The sequence below is a fragment of the Drosophila willistoni genome, assembly GCF_018902025.1.
Source record: "Drosophila willistoni isolate 14030-0811.24 chromosome XR unlocalized genomic scaffold, UCI_dwil_1.1 Seg41, whole genome shotgun sequence".
Lineage (NCBI taxonomy): Eukaryota > Metazoa > Arthropoda > Insecta > Diptera > Drosophilidae > Drosophila > Drosophila willistoni.
Genome location: NW_025814058.1, coordinates 2,404,095 through 2,430,673, shown reverse-complemented (window position 1 = coordinate 2,430,673; position 26,579 = coordinate 2,404,095). Strand labels below are relative to the sequence as shown.

At 38.7% G+C, this 26,579-nt stretch overlaps 8 protein-coding genes across 8 annotated transcripts; 2 read left to right on the top strand and 6 right to left on the bottom strand.

Annotated features, from left to right (window-relative positions):
• Window positions 1-1,795: 1,795 nt before the first annotated feature.
• Window positions 1,796-2,946, bottom strand: LOC6643185 (alpha-tocopherol transfer protein). Its single transcript, XM_002065951.4, has 3 exons — window positions 2,630-2,946; window positions 2,193-2,565; window positions 1,796-2,123 (listed from the first exon to the last, which is right to left on the bottom strand). The coding sequence occupies exons 1-3, from the start codon at window positions 2,929-2,931 to the stop codon at window positions 1,866-1,868; spliced, it is 933 nt and encodes a 310-aa protein (XP_002065987.1). The 5' UTR covers window positions 2,932-2,946; the 3' UTR covers window positions 1,796-1,865.
• A 100-nt stretch (window positions 2,947-3,046) lies between these two features.
• LOC6642897 (alpha-tocopherol transfer protein-like) lies at window positions 3,047-4,178 on the bottom strand. Its single transcript, XM_002065950.4, has 3 exons — window positions 3,854-4,178; window positions 3,417-3,789; window positions 3,047-3,353 (listed from the first exon to the last, which is right to left on the bottom strand). The coding sequence occupies exons 1-3, from the start codon at window positions 4,168-4,170 to the stop codon at window positions 3,087-3,089; spliced, it is 957 nt and encodes a 318-aa protein (XP_002065986.1). The 5' UTR covers window positions 4,171-4,178; the 3' UTR covers window positions 3,047-3,086.
• Window positions 4,179-5,812: 1,634 nt separating this feature from the next.
• Window positions 5,813-26,401, bottom strand: LOC6642896. The gene is made up of 7 exons (XM_023176199.2): window positions 25,373-26,401; window positions 8,615-8,906; window positions 8,384-8,553; window positions 8,207-8,320; window positions 7,958-8,146; window positions 7,559-7,891; window positions 5,813-7,489 (listed from the first exon to the last, which is right to left on the bottom strand). The coding sequence occupies exons 1-7, from the start codon at window positions 25,381-25,383 to the stop codon at window positions 5,902-5,904; spliced, it is 2,697 nt and encodes an 898-aa protein (XP_023031967.1). The 5' UTR covers window positions 25,384-26,401; the 3' UTR covers window positions 5,813-5,901.
• LOC6642895 (lysozyme S) lies at window positions 11,027-11,579 on the bottom strand. Its single transcript, XM_002065948.4, has one exon. The coding sequence runs from the start codon at window positions 11,565-11,567 to the stop codon at window positions 11,139-11,141; it is 429 nt and encodes a 142-aa protein (XP_002065984.1). The 5' UTR covers window positions 11,568-11,579; the 3' UTR covers window positions 11,027-11,138.
• LOC6642894 (lysozyme S) lies at window positions 13,438-14,004 on the top strand. Its single transcript, XM_002065947.4, has one exon. It carries the CDS (start codon window positions 13,468-13,470, stop codon window positions 13,906-13,908), a length of 441 nt encoding a protein of 146 aa, XP_002065983.1. The 5' UTR covers window positions 13,438-13,467; the 3' UTR covers window positions 13,909-14,004.
• On the bottom strand, window positions 19,506-20,047 carry LOC6642893 (lysozyme B). Its single transcript, XM_002065946.4, has one exon. The coding sequence runs from the start codon at window positions 20,011-20,013 to the stop codon at window positions 19,588-19,590; it is 426 nt and encodes a 141-aa protein (XP_002065982.1). The 5' UTR covers window positions 20,014-20,047; the 3' UTR covers window positions 19,506-19,587.
• Window positions 21,845-22,334, top strand: LOC6642892 (lysozyme B). The gene has a single exon (XM_002065945.3). The coding sequence runs from the start codon at window positions 21,854-21,856 to the stop codon at window positions 22,277-22,279; it is 426 nt and encodes a 141-aa protein (XP_002065981.1). The 5' UTR covers window positions 21,845-21,853; the 3' UTR covers window positions 22,280-22,334.
• LOC6642891 (lysozyme B) lies at window positions 23,429-23,923 on the bottom strand. The gene has a single exon (XM_002065944.2). The coding sequence runs from the start codon at window positions 23,905-23,907 to the stop codon at window positions 23,482-23,484; it is 426 nt and encodes a 141-aa protein (XP_002065980.1). The 5' UTR covers window positions 23,908-23,923; the 3' UTR covers window positions 23,429-23,481.
• Window positions 26,402-26,579: the final 178 nt, after the last annotated feature.

Below are 26,579 nucleotides of genomic sequence, written 5' to 3'. Positions count from 1 at the left end.
AGGGGCAAGAAGTATGCGTTGACTAATTGGCCCTCACAAAGCCAACGGCCCCCATTTTTTGAAGTCCTTCCCTGTTATTGTCTGAAAAAGATTTCAAAAAGGCAATCACCTGTATCATTGGCGTATCCAAAAGGGGTATTTCGTGAGGCGGGAGGGGGTATGTTATTACTCAATTAACAACTGACTCTCTTCCCTTCAGCTGCAGCTTCTTTTATACCTTCTGAGAATAAGAGAAAGCGCTAGAATAGCTCTCGCTCTCTCTCTCACTTTGATGTGCTCTCAGGTAGCTAGCATATGAGATCGTTCAGGTGTGTGAGCGGGAAAATAAATGTGTGGGATGGCGGAAGTCGCAGCGGTAAGGTGAGAAAGATGAAAGGGAAAGGGAACTTTTGCACGTCTTGGGAGACATCAGTATAAAAATATATATAGGGATATATATGTACATACATGTGTAGGTATGTAAATTGAATACATTTTTAACTGATTCTGCCTAAAAAAATAACTAAATACCCCTTAATATATGTAGATAAATATTTCAAGATCTTCTATCAAATCAAATGATTGCTCTGATTGTATAACATCAATTAACTAGTTGATAATAGCAACTTCTTAATACTGTAGATGCCGTCTATAACGGTATTCAAGGGTCCAGAATTATTACCTCGTTTTAAGTGATCGCTTCTATATAAGTTTGTATGGAGCTCAACCAAACTTTTCTTCGTTATCAACGGCATCTACTGTAATTGATTTAATCTTCAAGGCAATGGCCTAGTATTTCAACTTGACACCAAATTGAGGAAGAATCAGTGGTCTGCCGAAAGATCACCCCAGTTGGGATTCTTACAAATTGACATTGGAAAAGAAGATTGCAAAGATTTTAAAGGAAATAGACAATGTAGAGAAGTAAAAATTAATAAAGTTAAGCAAAGTTTAAAAGATCTGAAATGTATTCACATGAGTGTGATCTAAATGTTTTTTTATTTGGTGAAGTATTTTTGAATTATTAAATGAGATTATATTCTCTCTAACCTGGGGCTCATAGACACATTGATCTCCGTCATTTTATTGTTGTCCATTTATTTTGCAGATTTTTCTATATGGGGTAAAGAGAAAGAGAATTTTTCTTGAGTAAAAAATTAATTTGTGTTTTGCCTGTTTTTAGAAATAATGCAGAAAACGGACCTCGACGATTACTTTTACTCATTGTAATCAATCTAGGACTTGTGAAATGAAGGAACTTTGTTCCCTGAAGTATGCAATATGCAGTTTAAGATTATACTCAATATGTATTAAGCTTCAAGCTAGCTTTGCCTGGCATACGAAAAAATGGAAAACAATGAATATTTTTCCAGTGTATTGCATACTTAAAGGGGCAGAGATACACATTTTACAGCTCTATGATCGATATATCAACAGAATTGTCATATTTTTGATCTAAAAAACTTTTGCATTAATACGTCAAATCTTTATTTATAATCTTTGATTTTGATAAAATCGATTTGAATCATTTCATGGACTTGGATTTCAAAATCAACTGATGATAGATGAAATTAAACAAGAATCCAAATGATTTCTGATAAGTCACGAATTTTCTAACCATATGTAGTGCGTTTTGTAGCTCTCTTTATAAAGGCAACTAATCATGAGCTATAACATTTTAGATGAAGGGACAAGGTTTTTTACTCTTATCGTTCAATCGATAACTATTATTGATCATAAACATGTAGGTGTGTGTGTGTGTGTGCCTCATTGGCAACAATATTCTGGCAAATGATAAGAAATTCAAACATTTTGATTATGGTTCTATAGATTAGACTTTTGAGTATTCAACAAGCAATTTCTTTGTTTCAATCGATACAATAATCTTAATCCACATTTAGCTGTCTGAAAGAGCCCTCCATGCCAAAGAGATTATCGAAATCGATTGGTTTGCCCGGACGTAAACGTTCATCTGTTCCATAGTTTTTCTCCTCCTCCCAATAGCCCTTGTAGGCCAAAATTCGTTGCTCCCACTCTTTGATAATTTCGGGAATAGATCCATTCTCACCGCCATATTCCACAGGTAGATATTTCTTTGGGATCTTGTCATACAAGGATTCCCATTTGCTGCCATGCACATAAAGCTAATGGTTAGAGTTTGCAGAGAATGTTATTGGCGATTAATCCGTGGGTAATTTGCATCGATGACTTACTCTTTGCTGCTGCTTCTGGGACAACATGGGCTTAAAGATGTTAAATACCCTGTCAAAGCCACCTGGTGTATTAATAAAATGTGTTCCTTGTGGTCGCAATGGCAAGGCTTCCTCCTGATAGACAGTCATCTTTTTGGCAATCGCCGGTGTCATCTGCAGAAAATGTCCCATACCGACATCGGCCAGATCCAATATGCTTATTAAGCCATTCACAATGGCCACATCATCCTCGTCAAGCATAATTTGTTGCATTGTCATGCAGGCTCGATTGATTTCCTGAAAGCTATGCACATCAGGGTTATAGACACCGGATCTCATGAAGGCCAAACGTGGTCCATTATCGTTCAAAGGTCGTGGTAGGACAACAATAACTCTGTTAAATGTATAAATAATCAGATTAATCACTCATCCTGTTTAGAAGAAACAATTCAACATACCCCAAGCGAAAAAGTTCCAAACACTTTTCCACATCCACATTGTGAGCTAAATAGTATTCCGGATATTTGGTACGCAATGTATAGAAACGATCAATCTTTGCCTTGGTCTTTTCCAGACTGTATTTACAGCCACGCAAAAAATTGACCAGAAACTGATCATCGGTCCGGGACTTTAGATGGGGCTGCTGTTTGATCCATTGCCTCAAAGCGGCAATATCATTGTCGATTCTATCTGGTACCTCATTAAGCAGCTCAATGGCATTCTTTTGCAATTCTGGACTAAGTGGACGTATCTCAGGCATGTTTGATGGTCGAATGAATTTGCCGTTAAGCGAATTTTCACCGCTCATATTCTCCCGAGTAATCGAACAACGATTAGATAGTCTACACTACTGATAGCAGAGAAATTAACACAACACTGATTATACATAGGTTTTATTGCTCAACAATTTATAGCTCAGTCGATGTTTAACATGCGAAAGGAACCATCCGCTCCGAAATGACTCTCCTCGGGTCGCTGGAATAGCGGATTGCTGTCCTCTCGTAGTTTCTCATTGCAGCCATAGTTTTGGGTCTCCTGAAAGTATTCACGATAGCTTAAGATTTTTGCTTCCATTTGTTCCAGTATATCTTTAATGGAGCCCTTCGTTCCGCCGTATTCTTCTGGCAGATATTTGCGTGGAATGCGCTCGAAAATTGCCTCTGGATCTGAGCTGACAGAGACCTGTGAAAGAATAAAGTTGTAAACATTTGTATGCAGTAAAAGAATTATTGAATAATTCCCTACCCGATTCTTAATCTTTTCCGGAAAGAAAGAGCGCAACGAATTAAAGCCAGTCTCAAAGGCTCCGGGTACATTAAGGAAATGTATACCCTTTTGTCTTGTTGGCATTGCCTCATCTGCATAGGCCGAGAATTTGCTCAGCATTTGCGGCTGGAGTGCAAACAGATTGGCTGCCGTCACCCCAGTCATATCCATTATCTCCATATAACCGCTGACTGTAGCATTATCATCCTCAAACATCATAATCTCACCGAACATTGAGCCGACTCGTATAATGTCCTGAAACTTGAATTTATCCAAGTCATAGGAGCAGGCACGTATTATCGTTACAGCTGGACCTGTATCCTCCTCATCTAGAGGTATACGTAATATTACCCTTAAAAAATATTAATTAAATGATTAAGTTTTAATGACAACTGCCAAGGATTTGCCTTATGTACCCAGCACGTATAATCTCCAAGACCTGCGGATCATCGGCTAAACGATGTTCGTTGAATACTTCTGGAATGGCCTTTTGCAGTGTATAGAATCGATCGATTTTTTGTTTGGCCTTCTCCAAACTGAATTTGGTGCCACGCAGAAAGGCCAAAAGGAATTGCTCATCAATGCAGGAGCAAAGATGCGGTTGCTTATCCAGCCAATCCCGCAAGGCTGCAATATCTCTGGCCACCCGTTGGGGAACCTCGTTCAACTCATCAACTGCTATCTGCTGCAAACCGGCCGAAAGGGGTCGCAAATTAGAAGTCGAGGAGGTCATGTTGCTATCACGATTATATGCAGACTGGAGTGCTTAGACTAGTTAAAAAGTTTCCACACGCAATGCAATTCACCATTGGTTTTTATGTAGACCAAGTCTAATTATAATGCTTGTCAAAGTGGTGATAAGATGCGTTTTCCACTTGTCGACTAGCTGCCTGGCTAATCTCTTTAGGTGATTAGCTTTTTTAAAAACATGGCATCTCCAGCTGGTTAAAATCAACAAAAAGTCGTCTTAATCAGGGCTGACAGGGCTACCGAACTTTATTGAAATGTTATTTTGGTTTGCGAATCGATCCTTTCAGATGATTAACTGATAGACAGATTGATTTTCCACTAAGTTCTCTTACTCTGCTCTTACTCTCTTCTCTAATTAGTTATTAGATAATTTCCGGTTTGATTCAAATGTAAATAAAGACAGATACTTTACGAACTAGGGACAGTTTCTTGGGAAAAATTAGGAAACAGGAAATATTTAAAAAAAATTTCCTGTGGCGCCTAAAAGAAGGCAACATGTTTTGAAATTCTATATTCAATTTAGGAGCGGTTTAACCTTTTTGTGATAGTATAAGGCCGAAAGCATTTATTTAAATGAATGAGTTCACTGACTCAGGATTTATTTACTCACTCACTCACTTACCTGTTCAATTGCTTACTCACTTTTCTACGGACTCACTTGTTCAGATTACTCAGTGACTAACTTGTTCAGTTCTATACTGACTTTATTATTATTTTTTTCTAGTTTTCTAGTAAATTGATAATATGTAGGCAAGTTCGAGTTTTGTCACAACGATCCAACAAATATTAAAAGCACAATTTTGTTAAATTATACAATAAATAAACAACTTTTGGATTATCCGAAACTTATTCAGATAACTAAATATGAAACCAATCCAATTTTAGATTATTAATTAACAGTCGAATTTATGTTGATAAAAAATTAATTTGAAAACAGTCAATTACACAATTAAAAATAAACCCTAAAAGTATGCAAAGCATTCAGTTTGCGTCTGAGTTTTACTAATTTTTTTTGAAAAATGTCAATAGAGTAGCATTAAAATTGCAGTTTATTTAAAAGAAATATCGACGGCTAGACACTAGGGCTCGGATGATAAGGATACTTTGACAAGAGAATTACAAAATATTTTAAATATTTACCTTGGCATACATTTTTAAGGCGGATTCAAGTTTTTAGCCCAACATAAGGGTTAAAGTCCCTGGGCTTATCTTTAACCATACGCATATCACCTTGAAATGCGGTCACCGCCACTGATAAAACTTAGACTGGGGCTTATCAGTTTAAAACACACATAAATATGTATAATTCTATATATAGTACATACGTATGCATATATATTTATTCAAATTAAACGTAATCTCCCGTATCAATATTAAAAAAAAAAAAGAATTACATATATATATATGAAAATCAATTTGAAAACTAGATTCATATTTACTATAAGTGTAGTAGTAGATTGATAGGGAAGCTAGGTTACCCGGATGATTGAAACTGCCACCGAAATTAATCTAGGGAACTTAGAAAATATATATGTATATATATATATATATGTATATGTAGGTATAGCTATATAAAATAATTATTTTTAATATATAGTTTTGTCTCAAAAACAAAAAAAGAAAAAAAAAACTGTTTGTAGGTATGTATTAAAAATAAAGAACAGGGAGAGAGTACGGAGTATCGGTATGTGGAGGGAGGAGTATATTGTTTATATTAATACAAGCCAGAGGGCAGATCGGTAACCTTGGAACCCTGGGTATAGGATCGGGTGCGTGAACTATTCCCTTGTGCCGCATATGTTGTTGTTATTGCTGTCGGCGTCGTCGTCGTTTCGGGCTGCATTCTCATGGCTGGATTGCTGGTAAAGTAGATTTGCTGATTGCTGCGGGACTTCTCTCTAACGATCGCCGTCTCATTGACCGCCTCATGGGTGGCAAAGGCGGCCTCCAAGCGTTCCACATTCTTGGTGACCCTTCGCGCTTGAAGAGCTGCTGTAATATCGGGTTTTGGATACTTTTGCGGTGTATTCATGCCGGTCATGAAGAAGACTCCATTGAACTGCTGTGCAGGTGGGGCTGGGGCTGGTGCCTTAACTTTATTAGAAGGACGTTCTCGTTCTCTAGTTGGTTCCCTCTCTCTTTCTCTTTCTCTTTCTGCTTGGGGTGGACGATCCTCCTGGACACTCTTTCTTAGCGCTTGCATGGTGGGATCATGTTCATTATGCCTTGCATTCATAATCACATCGAGCAATTCCCGATTGGTGCTTGCATTGTAGGCAGTGGCTGTGGCAGTGGCCTCTGGCAAATCCGGAGAGGGCGAATTCATTGCATAGGACGGCTGCTGATCTGTTTCGGGGGCATCGTAGTCGCCCTCATCGAAGAATGTTTGCATGGCAGCCAGACGCTCGGCGGCGGCGGTGTCTCCGGGCTGGTGCTGCAGCACCAGCATTCCATATTCAGAGCCGTCCTGTTCGGAGCAATCGGTGCGGGGTACTAGATGAGCCAGAGATCTTGATTTTCTTGGCGGTTGTGGTACAATGTTAACCGGAACGATTTCCTGCTCCACATGTGGTCGATGGATGGTATGTTTCTTGGAGTGGCCAATGATCTGTTTCTCTGCCTCGCTAACAATATTGTCCAGCTCTTCAATGACATCCTCGATAGTCGCCGCATCATCATCATCATCATCCTCATCGTCGTCTTTTTCAGCCGCCTTAGTTGTTGCTGTTGTTGTTGTGGTCTTTCTCAAGGTCTTTGCCTTGGAGGGCAGTACCAGAATGGGCACTGGACTAAGTGAAGCTCCTGTTTCGGAGCTACTAATACCCTCATCTTCATGCTCGGAACAGCTCTGTTTGTTGACTTTGGCTGCCTTTGCGATCGGTTGCACCTGACGCGGCAGAGCCACCGGCTGATGTGATTCCACTGGCTTAAAATTGGATTCCTGCTGAGCACCTTGCAGGCGAAAGATCTCACGCTGCAATTCGGCACATCTCTCCTGCAGGCGACGCTCCATAGAGGTCAGCACGGCCTTCTCCTCGTGCAGAATCTGCACTCGACGCTCCAATATAACCATTTGGCTTCGCACTCTCTCCGCATCCCTGGCCTGGGCCATCATCTTATCCACATCGATGTGAAGCTCATTGAAACGCTTGATCTCGATGCGCAGTGCGTCCAGCCATGGAGACGACGAGGAAATGGTGCGAGCCAAAGTACTGGGCTCCAGTCCAGCCTGAAAGAGTTCGGCCTGAATGTAGAGACGTTGCTGAATGCTCACCGCACTCTCGATAAATGTGTTGAGAAATCTGCAAGGATTTAGAGTGTTTAATTAGAGATGTTTCTCTTCCGTCAGTCCCGTCTTTGCTTGCACTCACTTGATGCCAGCACATTGCAGTTCTCCTGATCCGCCGCCACTGTTGAGTATGCCAATGAGCAAACGAAAACGTACCGGCTCACTGCAACGCAGACGGAGTGTGGACATGGCCTCCGAGACGGCTGTGTGGCCAGCTGAGGCAATCTTCTGGCCACCATTGCCATTACCAAACGGCTGACGATCGCAGGCTGAGGCGAGAAGTTGCAGGGCAAGGATGCGGGCACGTATACCTTGACCCGTGGCCGATGAGGCCAAAGGCATGAGACCAACTGGTGTGTTTCCAAGACGGGCTATGGCATCCAGAGAGCGGGAACAGCAGATGCTTAGGCATTGTCTGGAATTGCGGTTGAAGGAATTAACTTAAATTTCTAAAAAAAAACTCTCGTCAAGCTTAACTCACAGGCAGGATAATTCATCGAGCAGAGCACGACGTTGATAGCTCTGTGGATTACGGGACATAGCCAAGGAGTTAGTTGCTCCGGCCATTGGTGCTGGTGCATTGCTAGCCTGGGCCATTTGTATTGCACGCAAAACTTCCAAAAGATGACTAATGCCATCCGAGGGTGTGGCCACAAACTCCTGAATGAAGCTGGTCAAGAATTGAAAGAAAATGATTATCATTACCTTTTGAAAATCCCAAGAGTCTTACCTAGGAAATGATACTCTTAGATCGGCACGCAATTTCGTTAAAAGATCAGTTATGGAACCAAACTGACGCAATGACATCTCGCTATCGCTCTCTAGTGGAGCCGGAATGGGAGATCTAGCAAAGATTTATTGCAATTAGTTTGATTTTAGAATGGACTTTAGTCCCACTGTGTCTTACTTGTAGTCCGAGTGTTTGGCTGGCAAGGTTGCCGATCTGTAGGCTTCCTCCTTGCCATTTGTTGTGACATCGTAAATGGATTGCATTTTAGCTGAGCTGCTGCCTTTGGTAAACTTTCGTAGTGATAGAACATAATCCTCTGGATTGTAGACAGGCGGTCGTTGATTCTCCTTTCAAAGGCAATTTTCTATATAAATAATGCCCAAAAAATTGTTATTCCATCTTACTTACTTTACTATAAACTGGAGCCTGAGGCCAACTCTGCTCCGATCCAGCCATTTTATAGGAGGCCAATGAGCCATTTAGGCTACTGCCACCGCATTTGTTAGTGCCAATTGCCGAATGACTGCTTGAACCGCCAACAGCTGGCACTGATGCTGCCATGGCTGATCCACCTCCACCACCTCCTCCTGCTGCCAATTGACCCGATCCGGGCAATTTGGTTGAGGTCTCGCACACACTAGGAGCCATGGTGAACTGGGTGCGTTTGGGATGATGGTGTCGCTGCAACGTGGAGCTGTCACTGCAACAAGAAAAAATGTAATCGTATAAAGTCAATTAATGTACGTGCCTGACATGGGGAGAACTTGAATTTGCATAGCGATTAGAGTTGGATATTTGTATGTACATATGTATATATATATATATATGTCTATATGCAATTGGTTGCTGGTTGGTGGTTGGCAGCCAATCGATTGGAGTCCCCCCAGTCGACAGGTGCACATACACACCGGAAAAACAAGCCGTTAAGTTTATTAAACATTTTTATTTATATTTTATATATTTTCCTAGTTGATGTTGTCTTTTTGATTTTGTTTTTGTTTTCAGAAAAAGAGACTTATCCACCACGCCTGTCAACGACACCCAACGACTTGACTTGGAGTTGACTTCACTTCATTTCAGTCATGTGGGCCGATTGCCCGCTTCCTGCCAACTGAATTGATCGACACGAAAACGAAGACGGCAGACGAAATAAGCAGACGGAGATGGAAATGGTGGAGATGGAGATGAAGTTGGAGATCGAGGCGAGACGGAACGCGACGAGACAAGACGGTGACGGTGACGGACTGAGACGGTCTTGGACAGACTAGAGATTGAATCAGCTACAACATGTTTTGATTTGTTATTTAATTTTCTTTTAGTGCGTAAACAAAAAGAAGAAAATACTGAAAACGAATTTACATTTTAATATGCTAGGCACTTTCACTAACTCTAACACACACACAGAGGCCAACTAACTGGCCCCAAAAACTGGCCAACTGGGAGGGAGCCAGATTCATTCAGTCTTGGATAAAAGACTACTGCAATACCGTTAACTTACAATAGTACAAAACATTTAACGGTACATATCACTATATGCAAATGCGGTATGACGAGACCATCGGGCGGGGGACTACATACATATCAGGGGGAAGATAGAAGGGGCATAGAATTATGACGTGCCGAATGCAAAACTATATATGCTTTGTCTTTTCAAACGTCTCAGTATCAATCAAATCCAATCAGTCACGTAGCAATCAATCTGTTAAACATTCCATTCATGTACTGAAACCAACTGACATTGGCGTAGATATTTCAGAATCTTATCTACGAGGGGTCCAAGTTAAAAACAATCAGATATGCATTATTTAAATTTAACAATTTTTTATCAATTTATTTACCATGCATTCCAAAATACGATGAATAATGCCACAAGGGGAAAATTCTTCAATGTTTTTGACTAAAGATCTTTTGTATCTGCATTGCCATCAAATGTTACCCCCCTCACCGCTCACAACTATTTTCTTTAGGGCTCTGAATATAACCTACTATGAATTTTGAGTAAAAACTATAGATATTATTGACAAAAATCGATTAACTACAATTTGTTATTATCTATTAACTATCTCTTATCTATATGAACAATGAATTGACTAAAGTAGTCTACACTTAAGGGACTTCAAAGCTTTTATATACTAGATCAATCTAAAGATTAAAGAAATATTTAAACTATAGACTTTACTATATTTTTAATACTCTATTAATTGTTTAAGAATTGTCGATGCCAAAATATTAAAATTTAAGTTTTTCTTTCTTTAGGTTTTCTTTTAAGCCAAAATCTACTTGAAGTTCCATTTGTAAAAATTAATCTCATTATTTTAAACCGATTCTCAGAATTGTAGTATAGTTTGGAGAAGATTTTCTATCTTTCTTACTTTATTTAAAATAAATTTTCAACTTGAACAACACCATTCTGATTTCAGGGACTGGAAGATTTTAGTTTTACATTTGAAAGGATCTGACCCAATTCTGATTGTTTGTTCAATGCTTTATCACAGATGCATTTGTTGATAAATCAATTTGATAGTAGCATCCCCTCTCTACGCCTATGCCTCTACGTTAACCGATTCTTGTTGGATACGAGTTGGCATGCAAGTTAATCAGTCAGAGGTAGAGTCAGAGTCAGAGTCAGAGAGAGATGTATGCAAAGTGTTGAGAGATCAAAGTAAAAGCAAATTGAATACATGCATGTTGTGAGTGAGACTCCTCCACTCCGGTTGCCATTAAATTTGCATAAATCAATTTTGCAAAACTGAAATTGCGTTCAAGAGGCGTTGACAGCACTATGTCTGATAGCAAAAACAGGTCTCACTCTCCTGCCATTGGTGATGATAAGCCTCAGCTAATGGACTCAATATAGACTCAACAAGTTTCGTATGCAACAGATTAGAGTTTTATTATTTCATTATTTTTGTTTCGTTTTGGGTCAAATCAATTAGAAGCACTCATCAATGGATGGCAACCATCCGCTGCAGTGGTACCACACAGCCCAGGCACCCCATCCCTGCTGGCTCTGGACCTTCTGGGCACAACGAACGGAGTTGGTGATGTCATCGCTCAACAGGGCATTGCAGCTCAGGCCACACTCGTTGTAGGAGAAACGACCATTGTCGGGCTGGCACCAGTACAGATCATTGATCTGGAAGATACCGTAATCGTTGGAGCCGTCCGAGTTGGCAGGACCAACCACCCAGGTGCGGAAATCGCTCTCGTATTGGGCAATGCAAGTCCATTTGTCCAACTGATCGCGGGGCACACCCAAGTCGGACATCTCACGGGCCAAGGAGCAACGATCCAAGGTACGTCCAGCCAGAGCTGGGGCGGCAATAGCAGCCAGAGCAACCAAAGTAATGAAAGCCTTCATGTTGATATTGATGTTGATGTTTTTGTGATTTGTTTGGGCGTGCTGCCGCAGTATTTATAGGCCCACAATTTAGTTTGAAGTACATATTTTGGTAGGTATTCTAAGTACCAACCTACCATATGTGCGCGGTTAATGATCATAATCTTAAGGATGTACCTAAGACCACTTGGTCGTTATCTTAATTAAAAAGTATAACTAAAATAAAAGCAAAATATTCAAATTGCAGATAAACGACACCGAAAACAAAAAGCCAAAAAAACAAAACAAATACGAAGCATTATCATCTTTATAGTAATAAAAATTGATTTGAAGTACATATTTCTACTATCAAATAGCATTGCATAGTTTTAGGCTCACGACTATTGAGAATGAGAAATTTAAGAAGATAATATTCTAGAGCTTTAACTCAATTGATACCCAATAATATTATAACTAAGAAATATTTTTAGCACCAATCACAGAAAAAAAAGAAAAAGAAATATCAAATTATGGACAAACGAAGCTTTCGTCATTGTTTGTGTTGAATGCAGCAGTCAAGTTCATTGAATTTTACGGAGAAAGGTAAATACCTCCGACCCCTTGGATTTGAGACCTGAGACCCAAACACCTGATTAGCATAATTGGTGTTATGTCTTCGCCTTTTGTTGTGGACCACTACCAACTCTAGCTCTAAACCTACCTATACATGGGGACTTAGAAAGGGGCCTCTTTTTTTGTATCTCAAGGTTTTCTAGCAACTTTATACCCAATAACCAAATCATTTCCAGATTAGGTAAGTTACATTGTTGTAACCGACCAAATTACAATTTGTCTAAAGTCATAACCCAAAGCAACATTAACAACAACAGCCATAAACTTGACGCACGCTTATCTCTTCGCTGACTTTGCTCTGAGGAGGGCTAATTACCCAAGTCAAATGCTGACTCCGACTTTGTCTATAAAGTCGGACATTAAACTTGGCCTGGCAGATGGGAATTTTTCTACGAAAAATTTATTGCAATTTCCAGACTCAAAATAACTCAAATGCCGCACAATGAATAAATAATTTCTCTCAACATGCAATCTTAAAGAGAGGGGAACATACGGATTGCGTGAACAAAAACTTGGCCAAAGACAATGCTGATTATTATTAAAAAAAGAAAAAAAAAAATTAAATAAAAAAAAACACCGACAACAGCCATTGAAAGCGAAGAAAAAAAACTCCACCTCCTTTAAGCCAAGTTGCAATAAAGTCCACGCACAAATAATTGGCCAAGACGTAGTAAGACAATAAAAAAAAAGAGCGAGAGAGAAGAAGTTTATCAATAAGACCTAGCTAGAATACTTCCGTATTGATAATGAAATTCAGTTAACCGAAATGTTTTCTTTTTTTGCCATTGACAATCTAAATTATGGAAGTTACGTGTGCAAAAGACTTGAAATCGGAATCTAAAAGGTATGCCAGCAGATAAGACAATAATAATTCGTCGATTATCATACAAGTATTTAAATGAGAATTGAAAAGTCTTGTTAAATAATGTGAAGTATATGTAGTTGAATTGTTAAACAAGTAATTCAATTAATTATAATGGCCATAATGAACTCACGTGTCAGAAATACTTGTATATTGATATTGATATTGGCAAATACATAGAATTTATTTAGTAATATAAAGTAATTGTAAATTATATCAGAATAAATGATTGCATTCTTATTTGCTTTCTCATTTCCAAGGAACCATTGTTCCCATTTTGCCTATAATATAGTATTGTAAGATAACCAAATGTTGACTCAACTGCATTAGTCAAGACAAGTCAAGTAATCATCGGCTCACAGAGTGAGAGAGAAACAGAGACCCTTTGCCTATAAAAACTTCAGAACATTAAATCCCATTAAACAGTCTAAAGACGAAACAGAAACGATGAAGGCAACAGCGATTATTCTATTCATTGGAGTTACTCTATTCGCCGGTGCATCCCTCTCGCAGGCGGCACGAACCTTAAATCGTTGCACCTTGGCCCGTGAGATGGCCGCCAGGGGTGTGCCTCGTGATCAATTGGCTCGTTGGGCTTGCATTGCCCAGCGTGAGAGTGACTATCGCACCTGGGTGGTGGGTCCAGCCAATTCGGATGGCTCCAATGATTATGGAATTTTCCAACTCAATAATCTATATTGGTGTCAACCGGCAAATGGTCGTTTCTCGCACAATGGTTGCCGCATCAGTTGCAATGACTTGCTCACCGATGATATTACCAATTCGGTGAGATGTGCCCAAAGGGTATTGAGTGAACAAGGTTGGGGTGCCTGGTCAACTTGGAGATTCTGCAATGGAAATTTGCCCTCCATCAATGATTGCTTCTAAGTAGACACACAAATACACATACATACATACATATATCTGTCCTAATGCAAAATGAATAAATCGTTGACAATTGTATAATCAAAAGGAAAATCAAAACATTTCACTATGTGACAGCTTTTTTTTGATTCGTTACAAAATCAGACTCGGACTTTTTTTGGAACCATTGTGGATGGATGGGGATGGATGGGGATGGGGATGGAAATGGCCAGTCGCGGCAGAGACGTCATGAAAAAAAGTGAAATTTTTCTTTGCTATACATACATAACCAAGTCATTATGACAGTTTTACTTGGCCAAAACGAAATGAAATCTATTAGACATTATTGCAATCTTGGACAGCTACATGGGCATGGACAATCCAGACACACTCCGCTCCAGCTTCAGTTTGGCTTCAACTTGGTCGGTTGGTTAAATGGCGCTGGCAAACAAGTTAATTTTTATAATTTTCAAGCGTAAAAACAAATTACGTATAAAAACACAAGCCGTTATCGTTGTGTTTATCATATGCTTGGAGTATGACTACTACCCTGATCTTACCCTCTATGTATATACCCCGCCTCATTCACCTACTCACCCATCTCTCTCTATCTCTCTTTCTCTATGTTGTCTAGCTCTTTCTTTGTGGTGTTTACTGTTGGTTAAAGCCAATAAACTTTTTTCTTTTTTATAATTTTTTTTTTTTTTTTTTTTTTTTTTTTTATTATTATTTCTTCAAGCCAATTGCAAACAATTTCAATTCAATTACGTGTAAGGCAGGTCTACATATTGTACATGATGTAGGTCTTTGGGAATGCCATTTCTGGCTAATCGCTTGAGATCAACTTTGCCATTTTCAGTTTTTAGTGTTTAGGCCTTGTTGTTGGTGCTAGTGTTGTTGTTACTGTTGTTGTGACTGTTGCTGTTTTTTCTTTGCTCAACAAAACACTTGCCAATGTAGTGAAAATGGCAAACTATGTACACGCCTGGCTAAAAGCACAATGTATCAATTTGTATCAAATTCTCAAGGGTGTTCGAAGTTGAGTTGAATGACATTATTGTAATTGATGGAGCCCAAAATGAACAACAATCGACACACAAACACACACACACACAAAGAAACAAAAATGCCACCGAACTTCACTACAATAAAATAAAAAGTGTCATCGTTTATTTCTAATAAAACTTTCTTGTTTAACAAATTTATGCCATAGATCAGACTAAACCAATGCCGAGCAGTTTAAAATAACCAAGTAATTTCAGCCAAGTAAAATTTAATTCTATTAAATTACAACTTATTGAAAAGGAATGTCCTTTGGATTCAAGTTTCCAAGTTACTTATCTTAATTTGTATGTTGTATACAATAACAGTCAGCAGAATGTTTTCTTTGTAACAGAAACTGATACCAGAATAAAATAATATACAGTATAGACAAAAAAAATTTGAAAACTTCTAGTTTATTGATCCTTAAAGCAGTAGCCTCTAATCAGTGCCGCATTAGCCATATATCAGAATTAGCAAATGCTACAAGCGCCGCCTCTTGGGGGGCCCATACAATCAGAGCGCTGTTAAGAGACGAATGATCACTGAAAAGTTGATTCAATGTTCATTTATTTATAAAAATATGGTAAATTGACATAAATGTAATTTTAAAAATTTTGCAAAGTTTTTAAAAACTTTTAACTTTGAGCATCTGTAACTCTGCTAAATTTTAAACGAATTTTTAAAGTAAGTTCTCTTTTTGATAAAAATATGATTTTCAATTAAAATGGAAATCAAGCTACTTATCTAGTTATGTTTTTAGGTGAGGCATAAAATTCCAATCATCAGCAAAGTTATTAAATAAACCTTGAGTTCTTGAAGCTTTAATTTAGTCAGTTTTTAAAGCATTTAAAAAACTTCTGTCTATAATTTTAAGTCAAAATAATGTCAATCAGTCTACATTAAAATTTCGACAACTAAATTTTGTTAGGCGATTTTCGCAAAAAGTCCTTTTTTTTAATAACAAAAGTGTTTCATAATACCATTTTAAAATATGCTAAATTCCCCATTAATTAAGATATAAATTTCAGAAATCGGTTGGAAATTGACGAAGATACAAAAGATAAAAAAAAGCCAGATTAAGCAAAAATGTATGTAAGAAATTCTCGTGAAATCCTTTGCTTGAGGAATTAAAACTAAAATCCTCTTATGAGTGAACTTTGTAATTAATTAATTGGACACCTTTGCACAACTAGGCCAAGTTTTGCTTTCTATAAAAAAAACAAAAACACATATTTACTAGCCATGAAATGAGCCAAATGTTGGTTCTAATACTTTTTCATCTCTCTTTTCACAATTTGCTTCTTTTTTGTTTTGCAAAATTTTCACTTAATCACAAGTTGAGTCAGCCTTAGGATTAATTTTCATTTTGCTTTGCCTAATTCTCTGTTGCTCTTTTTTTTTTTTTTTTGTTTTTGGCCAACTTTCATGGCCGACAACTGCAAATCGCCTTTTAATCATTGTTCTCACTAAAAAAGGAAATTTATCAAAAATGTTTATTTCGGACAGGTCATAAAAAAAAAGAGAGGAAGAAAATTATGAGAAGAGGGCGACAAAAAAAAGAAGAAGAAGAACGAACGATCATATTAAAAGAAGCCAGAGACCGAGTTTCTCTTCGTGTAAAGCTGACACCTTGCCAAATTGTTTTCATTTCTCCAAAAGGTTAAATGCCTACCACACCATGCCGACTGTGGGATACTCTGTAAGTACTTGTTCACATTTGATTTGATTTATTTAAGAAATTTATGGATATTGATTTGATTGATTGTTTTAGATAATGTGGGAGTAATCCATAAAACAATTAATTAAAATGTTCCAAGTCGACAAACTGTAGACCAAATTTAGACAGTATTTAGTAAGTTGAAGGTCTACTAGTTAGCCATATATTCGTTTTATTAGTAGGGTATATATAAAAAAAAAAAAGAACTATCTCTGCTTTGGGGATCGGATGTGTTGTGTAGATATTTTAATGTGGCAATTTTGATGTTGCCAGAGATTAAGTCACCGACTGACATGACAGGTTCTCAGGGTGGCAGCACTGACATTTCTTTAGACCACCCCTCCCCTACCCTGCTCCCCCACACTACAAACAGACCCACATTTGCATTTGTATTTAGTGTTGTAAACTTTACCCACACACTCAATGCGAAAAAAAAAACAAATGAGAGATAAAACTATTAAGAGAATTTAGCAATGAAAAGAAGAAAAAGAAAAAAAAAAACAGACTAAAACTGAAAGAAATGTGGCCACTTTTCAGTTGTCAGAGATCGTAAGAGAGATTCATTTATTCCCTTGTTTTTCCCAGAGCTGTCAGAGCTCTTGAATTGCCGCAGTTGCTACTGACTTTTTGTCATCTTTTTCTTTTTTTTTTTTTTGTGTTTCTTCTTATTTTTTTCATTTTGGTTAGTTGGGGGGGATTTTTCTGTCATGCTTGACAGCATCGAGCTTGACTTTAAATTAAAAACAAAAAGGAAAATAGACAAAACTACACAAAAATAAAAAAAAAAAAAAAAAGAGTTGAGAGTTATTTCTTCGTTTTTGATTTGATGAAAGATTTTCCAACGCTCATTATAATTTTCACTACAGATTGTGCTCGCCCCGAGGTTATATATCAAGCAGAGCCCCCCCCAAAACCCCAGCTGTCAAATAATATAATTAAGGTTTGGCGTTGTTGTTGGTATTGTTGTTATTGTTATAATAGTAATAGTAGTAATAGTATCCACAGCAGGTGGGTTTCTGTCTTGAATTTTGACACAGTTGCGTCTTGGGTTTTGTCGTTGAGGGAAATGTTTATAATTTGTCAGTTGGTAATTGATGCCGAAAGTAGTTCAAAGATTTTTGTTACACTTGGCCTGCCATTGACAATGGGACAAGCTAAGATCATGTTTATTTAACCGGCTGGAAAACATTTTGCATGAGGTAATGTGATCTATGGCCAACATTTGTCTAATTGTAAGTTCATTCAGCATTTAGGCATTGACCACAACACAAGGCACAAGGCAGAAAACTTACCCATCTTTCTTCTTTCTTTCTTCTTTGTAATCAGATCCTTGTCCATGTTTTAGTTCTACTTAGATGACTGTCGAGTGTGCGATTAAAACTGACTGACTTGAATGGTTAGATGGATGTGTAGAAAGGAACGTGTACTTTAATAGCCAGATAGATCAAACAATTTTCTTTGACGTATTTAAAAAAACGTTTTCGTGGTTTGTGATAAGGGTGAACCCCCTTAAGCCATTGTTATCAGTTGTTTTTTTTTTTTTTTGTTTGTCATCTGCCTTGCAGTATGAGAAAAAGAGAGGGCACATATTTTTACCTGTGCAAATGGAAAAAAACCTGTACCTGCCATTGATAATTGAATTATTTTGATTTAATTTTTTTTAATTAAAATCATACTACGTACATTTAAGCAAAGGATAGAAATTTCTAGTTCAATTAATAATTTTAGAGGCAAGTTTCGTCTTTTGGTTCTTATATCCTTATCTGGGCTTACATCTAATTTTCTTGTATTATTATTCTTATTTTTTCTTCTTTTAAGTCTTAACCTGTTTCCCATTGCCTTGCCGTCATTTCCTATCTATCTTTGTACTCCTCCAACTTCAATTAGATCAGGCTAAAAGAAAAAAACCTCAATCTAACCCTCTTTACTTATTATTGTGATACAGTTAGCACCACAAACCTATGTAGGTAGGTAGGTAGGTAGGTATGTACCTTCATTATATTATTGTTGTTGTCTTATCTGTGGACCATCATAACTTAACGCAACAGTGATTCCCAGAGAGTCGAAGTTGTAAGTTGGAGTCGTATTCAGTCAGCCAGTTAGTCACCACAGCAATTGTCTTAGCCAAGTTGTGGTACTTGACCCACGCAATGTCGCCCCTAACCCTATAACAATTACAATTACAATTACAATTACTTATGCATTCATTCACCGAGTCGACTTGTGCTAATGCGCACAAATTATGGTGAGGCAAGTACTAGAACTTGGCACTTGGCAGAATAAGTGGTCTAATGCTTCTCCTTCTCCCTTTTTCTTTCTTTCTTTCTTCCTTTCATTTTTCCTTCCTTCCTTCCTTGGCTGCTTCCGTTCTTTCTCTCTCGCTTTCTGTCTCTCCTCCTGCAATGGTGTAATTTTCCAGTCTATGGTTTCCTGCTTTGTTTTAAGCCTGAGACCCCAGAGAGGTAGGGCCAGAACTAAAGACAGAGACAGAGCCTGAGACAGACGGTCGCATTTCCATTTCCTTCAGTTAGTACTTGGCTTGGACGTCTGCTTGTATAATTTATTGCCCACTACGACAACCACATTAAGAATTCATTGACCGGTCCAAGTCAACGGCCTATTATGAGTGGTGTGAGTGCTGGTGCTGCTGCTGCTGCTGCTGCTGGTGCTAGTGGAAGGGAAGCTGAGATCGATTCTACCAAGTCTGTCAGTTGTTGCTGTTGCTTTTGTTGTTGTTGGCTGTTCTTCGATTTTCTAGCATGTCTTGTCTTTTAGAAAGTAGCATAAGAGGCAATTACCCGACCAGAGGAAAACAACAGTTGCATGTGGCGAAGAAAGAGACAAAAGAAACCAAAAGGCATTGACTGAAGATATATATGTGTTTATTTTTTGGTGGTTTATTGAAGGTGGCAAGAGAAAAGAGAGAGGCACCAAGCCAATGCTTAGAAGCAATCATCAATGGATGGCAACCATCCGTTGCAGTAGTGCCAGGTGGACCAGGCGGACCATCCCTGCTGGCTAAGGACCTTCTGGGCACAACGAACCGAGCTGGTAATGTCATCGCTCAACAGGGCATTGCAGCTCAGGCCGCACTCGTTGTAGGAGAAGCGACCACTGGGAGGAGCGCACCAGTAGTAGTCATTGATCTGGAAGATACCATAGTCATTGGAGCCATTGTAGTTCTCAGGGCCGACGACGCCAGTGCGGTAGGAGCTCTCGTGCTCGGCAATGCAAGTCCATTTGTCCAACTGATCGCGGGGCACACCCAAATCGGACATCTCGCGGGCCAAGGAGCAACGGTCCATGGTGCGACCCAGAGCTGGGGTGGCAATGGCAGCCAAAGCAATCAGAGCAATAAAAGCCTTCATATTTGAACTCTTCAGAAGAAACTAATGTCGACTGAGGGAATTTCGGGAGCTTTTATACCAAGAAATTATCTCCCACTATCCATATATACAAAGTTACTATCTCAAGTACCCAGGGCGATTTGATGGCGACAGAAAAAGTCCCCAAACTATGCTCTAGATGAAAATGTTTCTAGCTTATCGATCAAATCGAATACAAGGACTGTGTCTAAGATACTTGACTTGAAATCAAATCGCAAAATACTGACAAGAAATCTTAAGAAACACAACAAAAAAGAAGAAAAAATTATTAAGTATATTAAATTTAAATGTCTGTGTTCAAGTATGTCGAAAGAGTTTTCAGCTATTCACAGCATCATAATGCCAAAAATTAGTTTAATCTGTTGCTTTTGCTGTTGTTATTGTTTTTCTTTTTCTGATTTTTTTTTTTTTTTTTTAACCAAGCGTTGTTAATTTAGCAGTTCAACCATTAACCTTATTAGGCGATTTTTGTTTTTTTTTTTTTTTTTGTTGGCTAAGCAATTAAATGATTTAAAATGCCAAAAAGAAGAGACGAAGAGCTTAAGAGTTTACTAAAGTTTAGTAAGCCCTTAAAAAAAAAAAACCAAAATAAGTAGAATTCCACATATTGTATGTATGCGTAGGGTTTAATTGAGATCTTTTTAGATCTTGTGCCATCTTTCATAACGGGCACGAGTTCAATCGTAAAACCACTGGCTCGTCAACGACCCCAAGGCTAGTTGCCATACATCATCATGATCATCATCATCATCATCATCATTCGCTGCATATTTTGCTTTCTCGCCTAACGAACAACTCCAAATACAACAAACTCCAAACTAACCGCAAATATGCAAACTATGAAAAAAGATGAAGAAGACCAAGACAAAGATGAAGATGAAGACAAAGTTGATGATGAACACCACCATCATACGGGCTGTTACATTAACCCCATTCGGAGTACATGTTTTCGTAAATCTACTGTACTTGCTGTACCTCACTTCATCATCATCTCCTTGGGATGCGGGTTTGGTTCGGTTCGGTTGGCTCTTCATATGTTAGACGTTTGTCTTCAGTCAACCACAGACAGTTTCTTTACATAGATTTTTAGCCAGGCCAAGAAAGTTGTTAACCTTTTGCGTGTGTGTGTGAGTGTGTGCAAAAGACAAATGACAAAAGGCTACTGTAAAAGTATTTTTTGTGAAAGATTTTTGTCTGAAGTGGGGGGAATTTTTACAACAGTCTTCTATCTACGCCACGCAGCGTGACCTTCTTCTATCCAAAAAAAAAAAAAAAAAACAAAAAGATACACAAAATTAATGCTAATCTATGTATAAATGCTGAAAGCTTTACCATTGATTCTTTCTTTCTATTCACTTTTACTTTTTCGCTGATTTATGAATGTGTTTTTCGGTGCTAATCTATGTCATCTAACAGTTCTCATCAAGAATTTCTGAATTCCGCTCATTGCATATGCATGAGACAGAATGAGTGACCAATTATAGATACAACAAAATCTTTCGAACCGAAAATTTCAAGAAAGCACTGTTACAATAATAGGCCAGGCCAACTAGCTAATTGTTCAGAACAGTTCCTTCAAATTGGGAATTAATTGGAAACTATTTACCATACCTATAGAAAACTCTTCAAATGAACTATCTATGTTAAGTATTCCATGTTGCTGTGACGTTTCATTTCTTATCTGCCTCTTTTTGTGTATGCCACTTGTCGGCGAATCACGTTTCAAACGTTTCGATAAGCAACACCAAGTTCAAGTGACAAGTGTATAAAAGGGACAACTAGGCGGATACTTCAACATCAGTTACTTCTTCTGACTATCAATATGAAGGCTTTCATCGTTTTGGCTGCTTTGGCTGCTATTGCCGCTCCTGCTCTGGGTCGCACCATGGACCGTTGCTCCTTGGCCCGCGAAATGTCCGATTTGGGTGTGCCCCGCGATCAGTTGGACAAATGGACTTGCATTGCCGAGCACGAGAGCTCCTACCGCACTGGCGTCGTCGGCCCCGAGAACTACAATGGCTCCAATGACTATGGTATCTTCCAGATCAATGACTACTACTGGTGCGCTCCTCCCAGTGGTCGCTTCTCCTACAACGAGTGCGGCCTGAGCTGCAATGCCCTGTTGAGCGATGACATTACCAGTTCGGTTCGTTGTGCCCAGAAGGTCCTTAGCCAGCAGGGATGGTCCGCCTGGTCCACCTGGCACTACTGCAACGGATGGTTGCCATCCATTGATGATTGCTTCTAAGTTTACGATTGATTTTCTGTTGTTTTCAAAAATAAATACAAATTGACGATACAAATTGCTACTCTTTTGTGCTTTAATTTGCCACTTTCTCCTCCACAATCCGCGGATCTGTGACCGCCGGCAATGGGGATTGGGTGATTGAGATTCAGATTCCAATCGAGATCGACTAATAATCGTATATCGTATGGACAATTTCATGCTGGCCCTCAGGGCATATGGCAATCAACTTGGTCTAATCGATTTGACATTATTATGTCTAACAATTTTTCGGTTTGCTGATCTCAGGCGGAAGTATGATTATGCCAAAAAAAAAAAAAAAAAACTTCACATTATTCGCTTAAAGATTTCTGTTATTTTTGTTAAATTTTTGAAATTTATTTTATGCCTCTGTATGTATGCGTGTGTTTTTATTGTTTCTGTTGGCTCATTGTTCGTATAAATTTAGATTCAATGTGATGTGAAGAGGGTGAGACAGACAGAGCTAGATAGATAAAACGAAAGAGAGAGAAACACCAGTCCAACTGGTTTCTAAGCCAAAGTCAAAGCTCAATGAATATGTTTGGGTTGGGTTATTATTTAGCTTTGACCCGCTGTCATTTGTTTCAAGTTTACTTTCTATGAGGGGAGAAAAGGCGCTAGAAATCAAATTAATTTTTACTGTTTCGTGTGGTTTGTTTGTTTTTTGTATATTTTGCAAAAAGTTTCTAATTTTATGCTTCTCTAATTTTGGGGGACACTTTGCGCATTCAAATATGGCAACAAATTCTATGCCACAAATTAGAAAGTGATTTCAAAAATGTCTTCACCATTTGATAGATTAAGTCATAAAATTGTCAAATATTCAATATATGTAGCCATAAAACAGAAATCAATCTAGAGAATCATAACAAACTGAATTTAAAGTGATTTCACCTCAATTATGATCTTTTTGATCTTATGATAGATTATTTAGCGTTTTCGTTTAGGGCTTTAACTAATTGTAAGTTTTCATGTAGACATCAAGTTGGCAGTGCAACTCAAAATATTATGCTCTTCTTTTTAAGTAAGAGACTCAACCATTTGCGGAAAGTTCATATAGAGTTGTTAAGTATCCGCCATGTAAGACAATTTCTTAAGAATTTGTAAAAACAATTTAATATGAAAGGAAGATTTGTTTAAAGCGTTTTATTTTCATTTAGTGACAAAAGTTCCAATTTCTCAGCTTAGAAGCAATCATCAATGGATGGCAACCATCCGTTGCAGTAGTGCCAGGTGGACCAGGCGGACCATCCCTGCTGGCTAAGGACCTTCTGGGCACAACGAACCGAACTGGTAATGTCATCGCTCAACAGGGCATTGCAGCTCAGGCCGCACTCGTTGTAGGAGAAGCGACCACTGGGAGGAGCGCACCAGTAGTAGTCATTGATCTGGAAGATACCATAGTCATTGGAGCCATTGTAGTTCTCAGGGCCGACGACGCCAGTGCGGTAGGAGCTCTCGTGCTCGGCAATGCAAGTCCATTTGTCCAACTGATCGCGGGGCACACCCAAATCGGACATCTCGCGGGCCAAGGAGCAACGGTCCATGGTGCGACCCAGAGCTGGGGTGGCAATGGCAGCCAAAGCAATCAGAGCAATAAATGCCTTCATATTTGAATTGTTTGTTGATTCAGAGGAAACTGATGACAACTGTGGCATTAGCCTGAGTTTTTATAGGTGAAAATTATCTTATTTATGAGGCGGTTATCTTAAGTACTTCTAGCCCTGATAGCCCTGTTAGCCATGATATGAATGTTTTCCTTCTTGTGCAAAAGGATTGATTATTTTTCATGTGGTCTGATTAAAAGATGTTTATGCCCATGGGTGATTCCCCTGTTTGGGGCCAAGACAGAAAGATGAAAGTACACCTGGTCTGTCTGTCTAGATTGCAATTATAGCCAAAGAGAATGATGTTGTTTCAAGACAATTGTTTTCTTTGTGTGTAGTGGTGGAGTTGCCCTCAAAACTCAATTAACTCTTTGCACAAAATGCTTTGCGGCCATTTCCATTTGAGTTCAATTAGTCTTGAGACCAAGCCAAAGCAAATCATTGCTCAAGTTAAAGTAAAGTGTTTGGGTTACTCAATCCAACAATTGCTTCATTTGTCAGCCAACGTCAAGGTGCTGGTGTCTAACAACTGTTGTGGGCTGATTCATACATATACATATAGATACATACAAAGGTTTTTTTTCAGACCAGAAAGAAGTATCCAAATATGTTTAGCCCTACAAAATGTTGCATGAAAAGTAAAAAAAAAAACACAAAATTTTCTTTTCAATGACTAAAATCTAAGTTGGCGTGTGAGGCTTAAACCCCTTCCATATTCTCCTCTTCTTTCGCTCTCTTTCACACCCAAAAAAAAAAAAAACCATGTCCAATGCATAAGCTATTTATTAGCAATTGTTAAATCAGACCGGAACATTTTTTAAAGTTGTTTTTTTATTTATTTTTTTTTTTTTTTTGTAACTTTGTTGTTTCGTCTTTGTCTATTTATTTTTTGTGCTGCTGCTGCCCACTGCCATTTCTTTTGTTTGTCTTATGGCTACCTGCCTTGTGCTTTGTGCTTTGTGCTCGTTCGTCTTGTGGCTCGCACCTGGACAAAAGTGGCATTGTTAGTGGACGTCATTTCGGATTGGGGTCTTAGTCTGTAGTTAGAGTCTCGTGCCGCTGCCAATTCAATTTTCACCAATTTTCTAAGACTCTACTCTACTCTTCATACTTATTTTTTTTTTTGGTGTACATAATACAGTTAAATCTAATTTGTTTTTATGTATTTATAACGCACAGCAACAAGAAAAACGTAGAGAAGATGAAAAGTTAGTTACATTGTTTTTTTGTTGTTGTTTTTGTTGGAGTGGGCGTCATAGTTCAATGTCAGTTAGCATAAGATCTCTGCCCACATAACTGAATGTTTCATATGTAGATTTAGTGTTTCTTTCTGGTGGCCAAAAGAAAGTTGGGCCCTATTAACATATCAGGGTTTAGATCTAAGTAAAGCTAAGATTCCGTTTCGGTTTCGGTTTCGGTCTTGGACAGTTCTTAGTTAGTTAGTTAGTTGGATGGATGATGGGCTTACCTCTTTTGCATAGATTTGAAGTTTGGGGGCTTCTTTTACTTCAACTTCTTCTTCTTGCAGTATCTCTTTTAAATTGGGAGCGAGTATTGACACGATTTTGGTTTAAAAATGGGCCAGGCCACTGCCACACAGCTCAGAATGTTCTCAAAAACAACAAAAAATCTATCTCTCACTCTGGCACAGTGTGTGAGTGTGTGTGTGTTCGAGTAATGGAGTTCTTGACTTTACTGCACTTTGCATCGTCATCGATGCATACCACGAAGAACCATAAATTGAGAAGATTAGCGCCAAAGAGAACTTGCCAACCCGAGATGTATGTAGTATGTAAGCTACTTTTGTTGTTGCTTCTGCTGCTGCTGCTGCTTGTTGTAGATGTTGTTGTTGTTGTTGTTATTATTATTATTGTGGATGCTGCAATAGGCCAGTCCAGGCCAGGCCATACCGGGGCCGAGAGTCGTACTCGTTTTACCGTTAGAATGCAATCTGAGCGCACGCTCACTTCTAAGACGAGCGACAAACGGCGACTGTGTTGACGCGAGACGGGGGTGGGGAATGAGGTAAGCCGAGTTGGTGGTATTGTGAGGAGGCGAGGCAAAGAGGGCAAACACTCACACAAGTCAACAGGCACTTTTTCTTATCCCAATCAAAACTCGTTTCCCTCAAGAATGCTTCCCCAATAGTGCCATAAGAATATAATAGAAGGAAACAAATATCGCGTAATCGTCTCTCAGCGTATACGTAATTAAAAAATAAATAGCATCACAATAAAAAACAAACACATACACAAGAACAACAAAAAAAAAAACACACCAACAATTCACTAAGAGTTTTAACCTTTTCAACCAAAAGAGGTCTAAACCCTAATAGTTATGTATGCATTTCGATCTGATTAACAATTGAACTTTGCTAGTACTTAAGAACCGCTAACAAAGACATCGTTTCGTATCGGTTTTCTTTTTTTCTGTTTTGGATATTCGTCAAAGACACGCTCACAGCTCATACGCAACACACACGTCCAACTCGTCTCGAAGTCACGCACCGACTGATGCCGAGTTGGGAGTAAGAACCGTAAGCTTGGCTTACACCAGCAGACGCAGTCGCCGAAGCCGAAGCCAACGCCGACGAACAGCCGATGACAGTTAGCTGACTTTCCCAACACGTTTGCCTTTTTTTTTTCTTTTTCGTTTCTTATGTGTCTTGCTCTCTC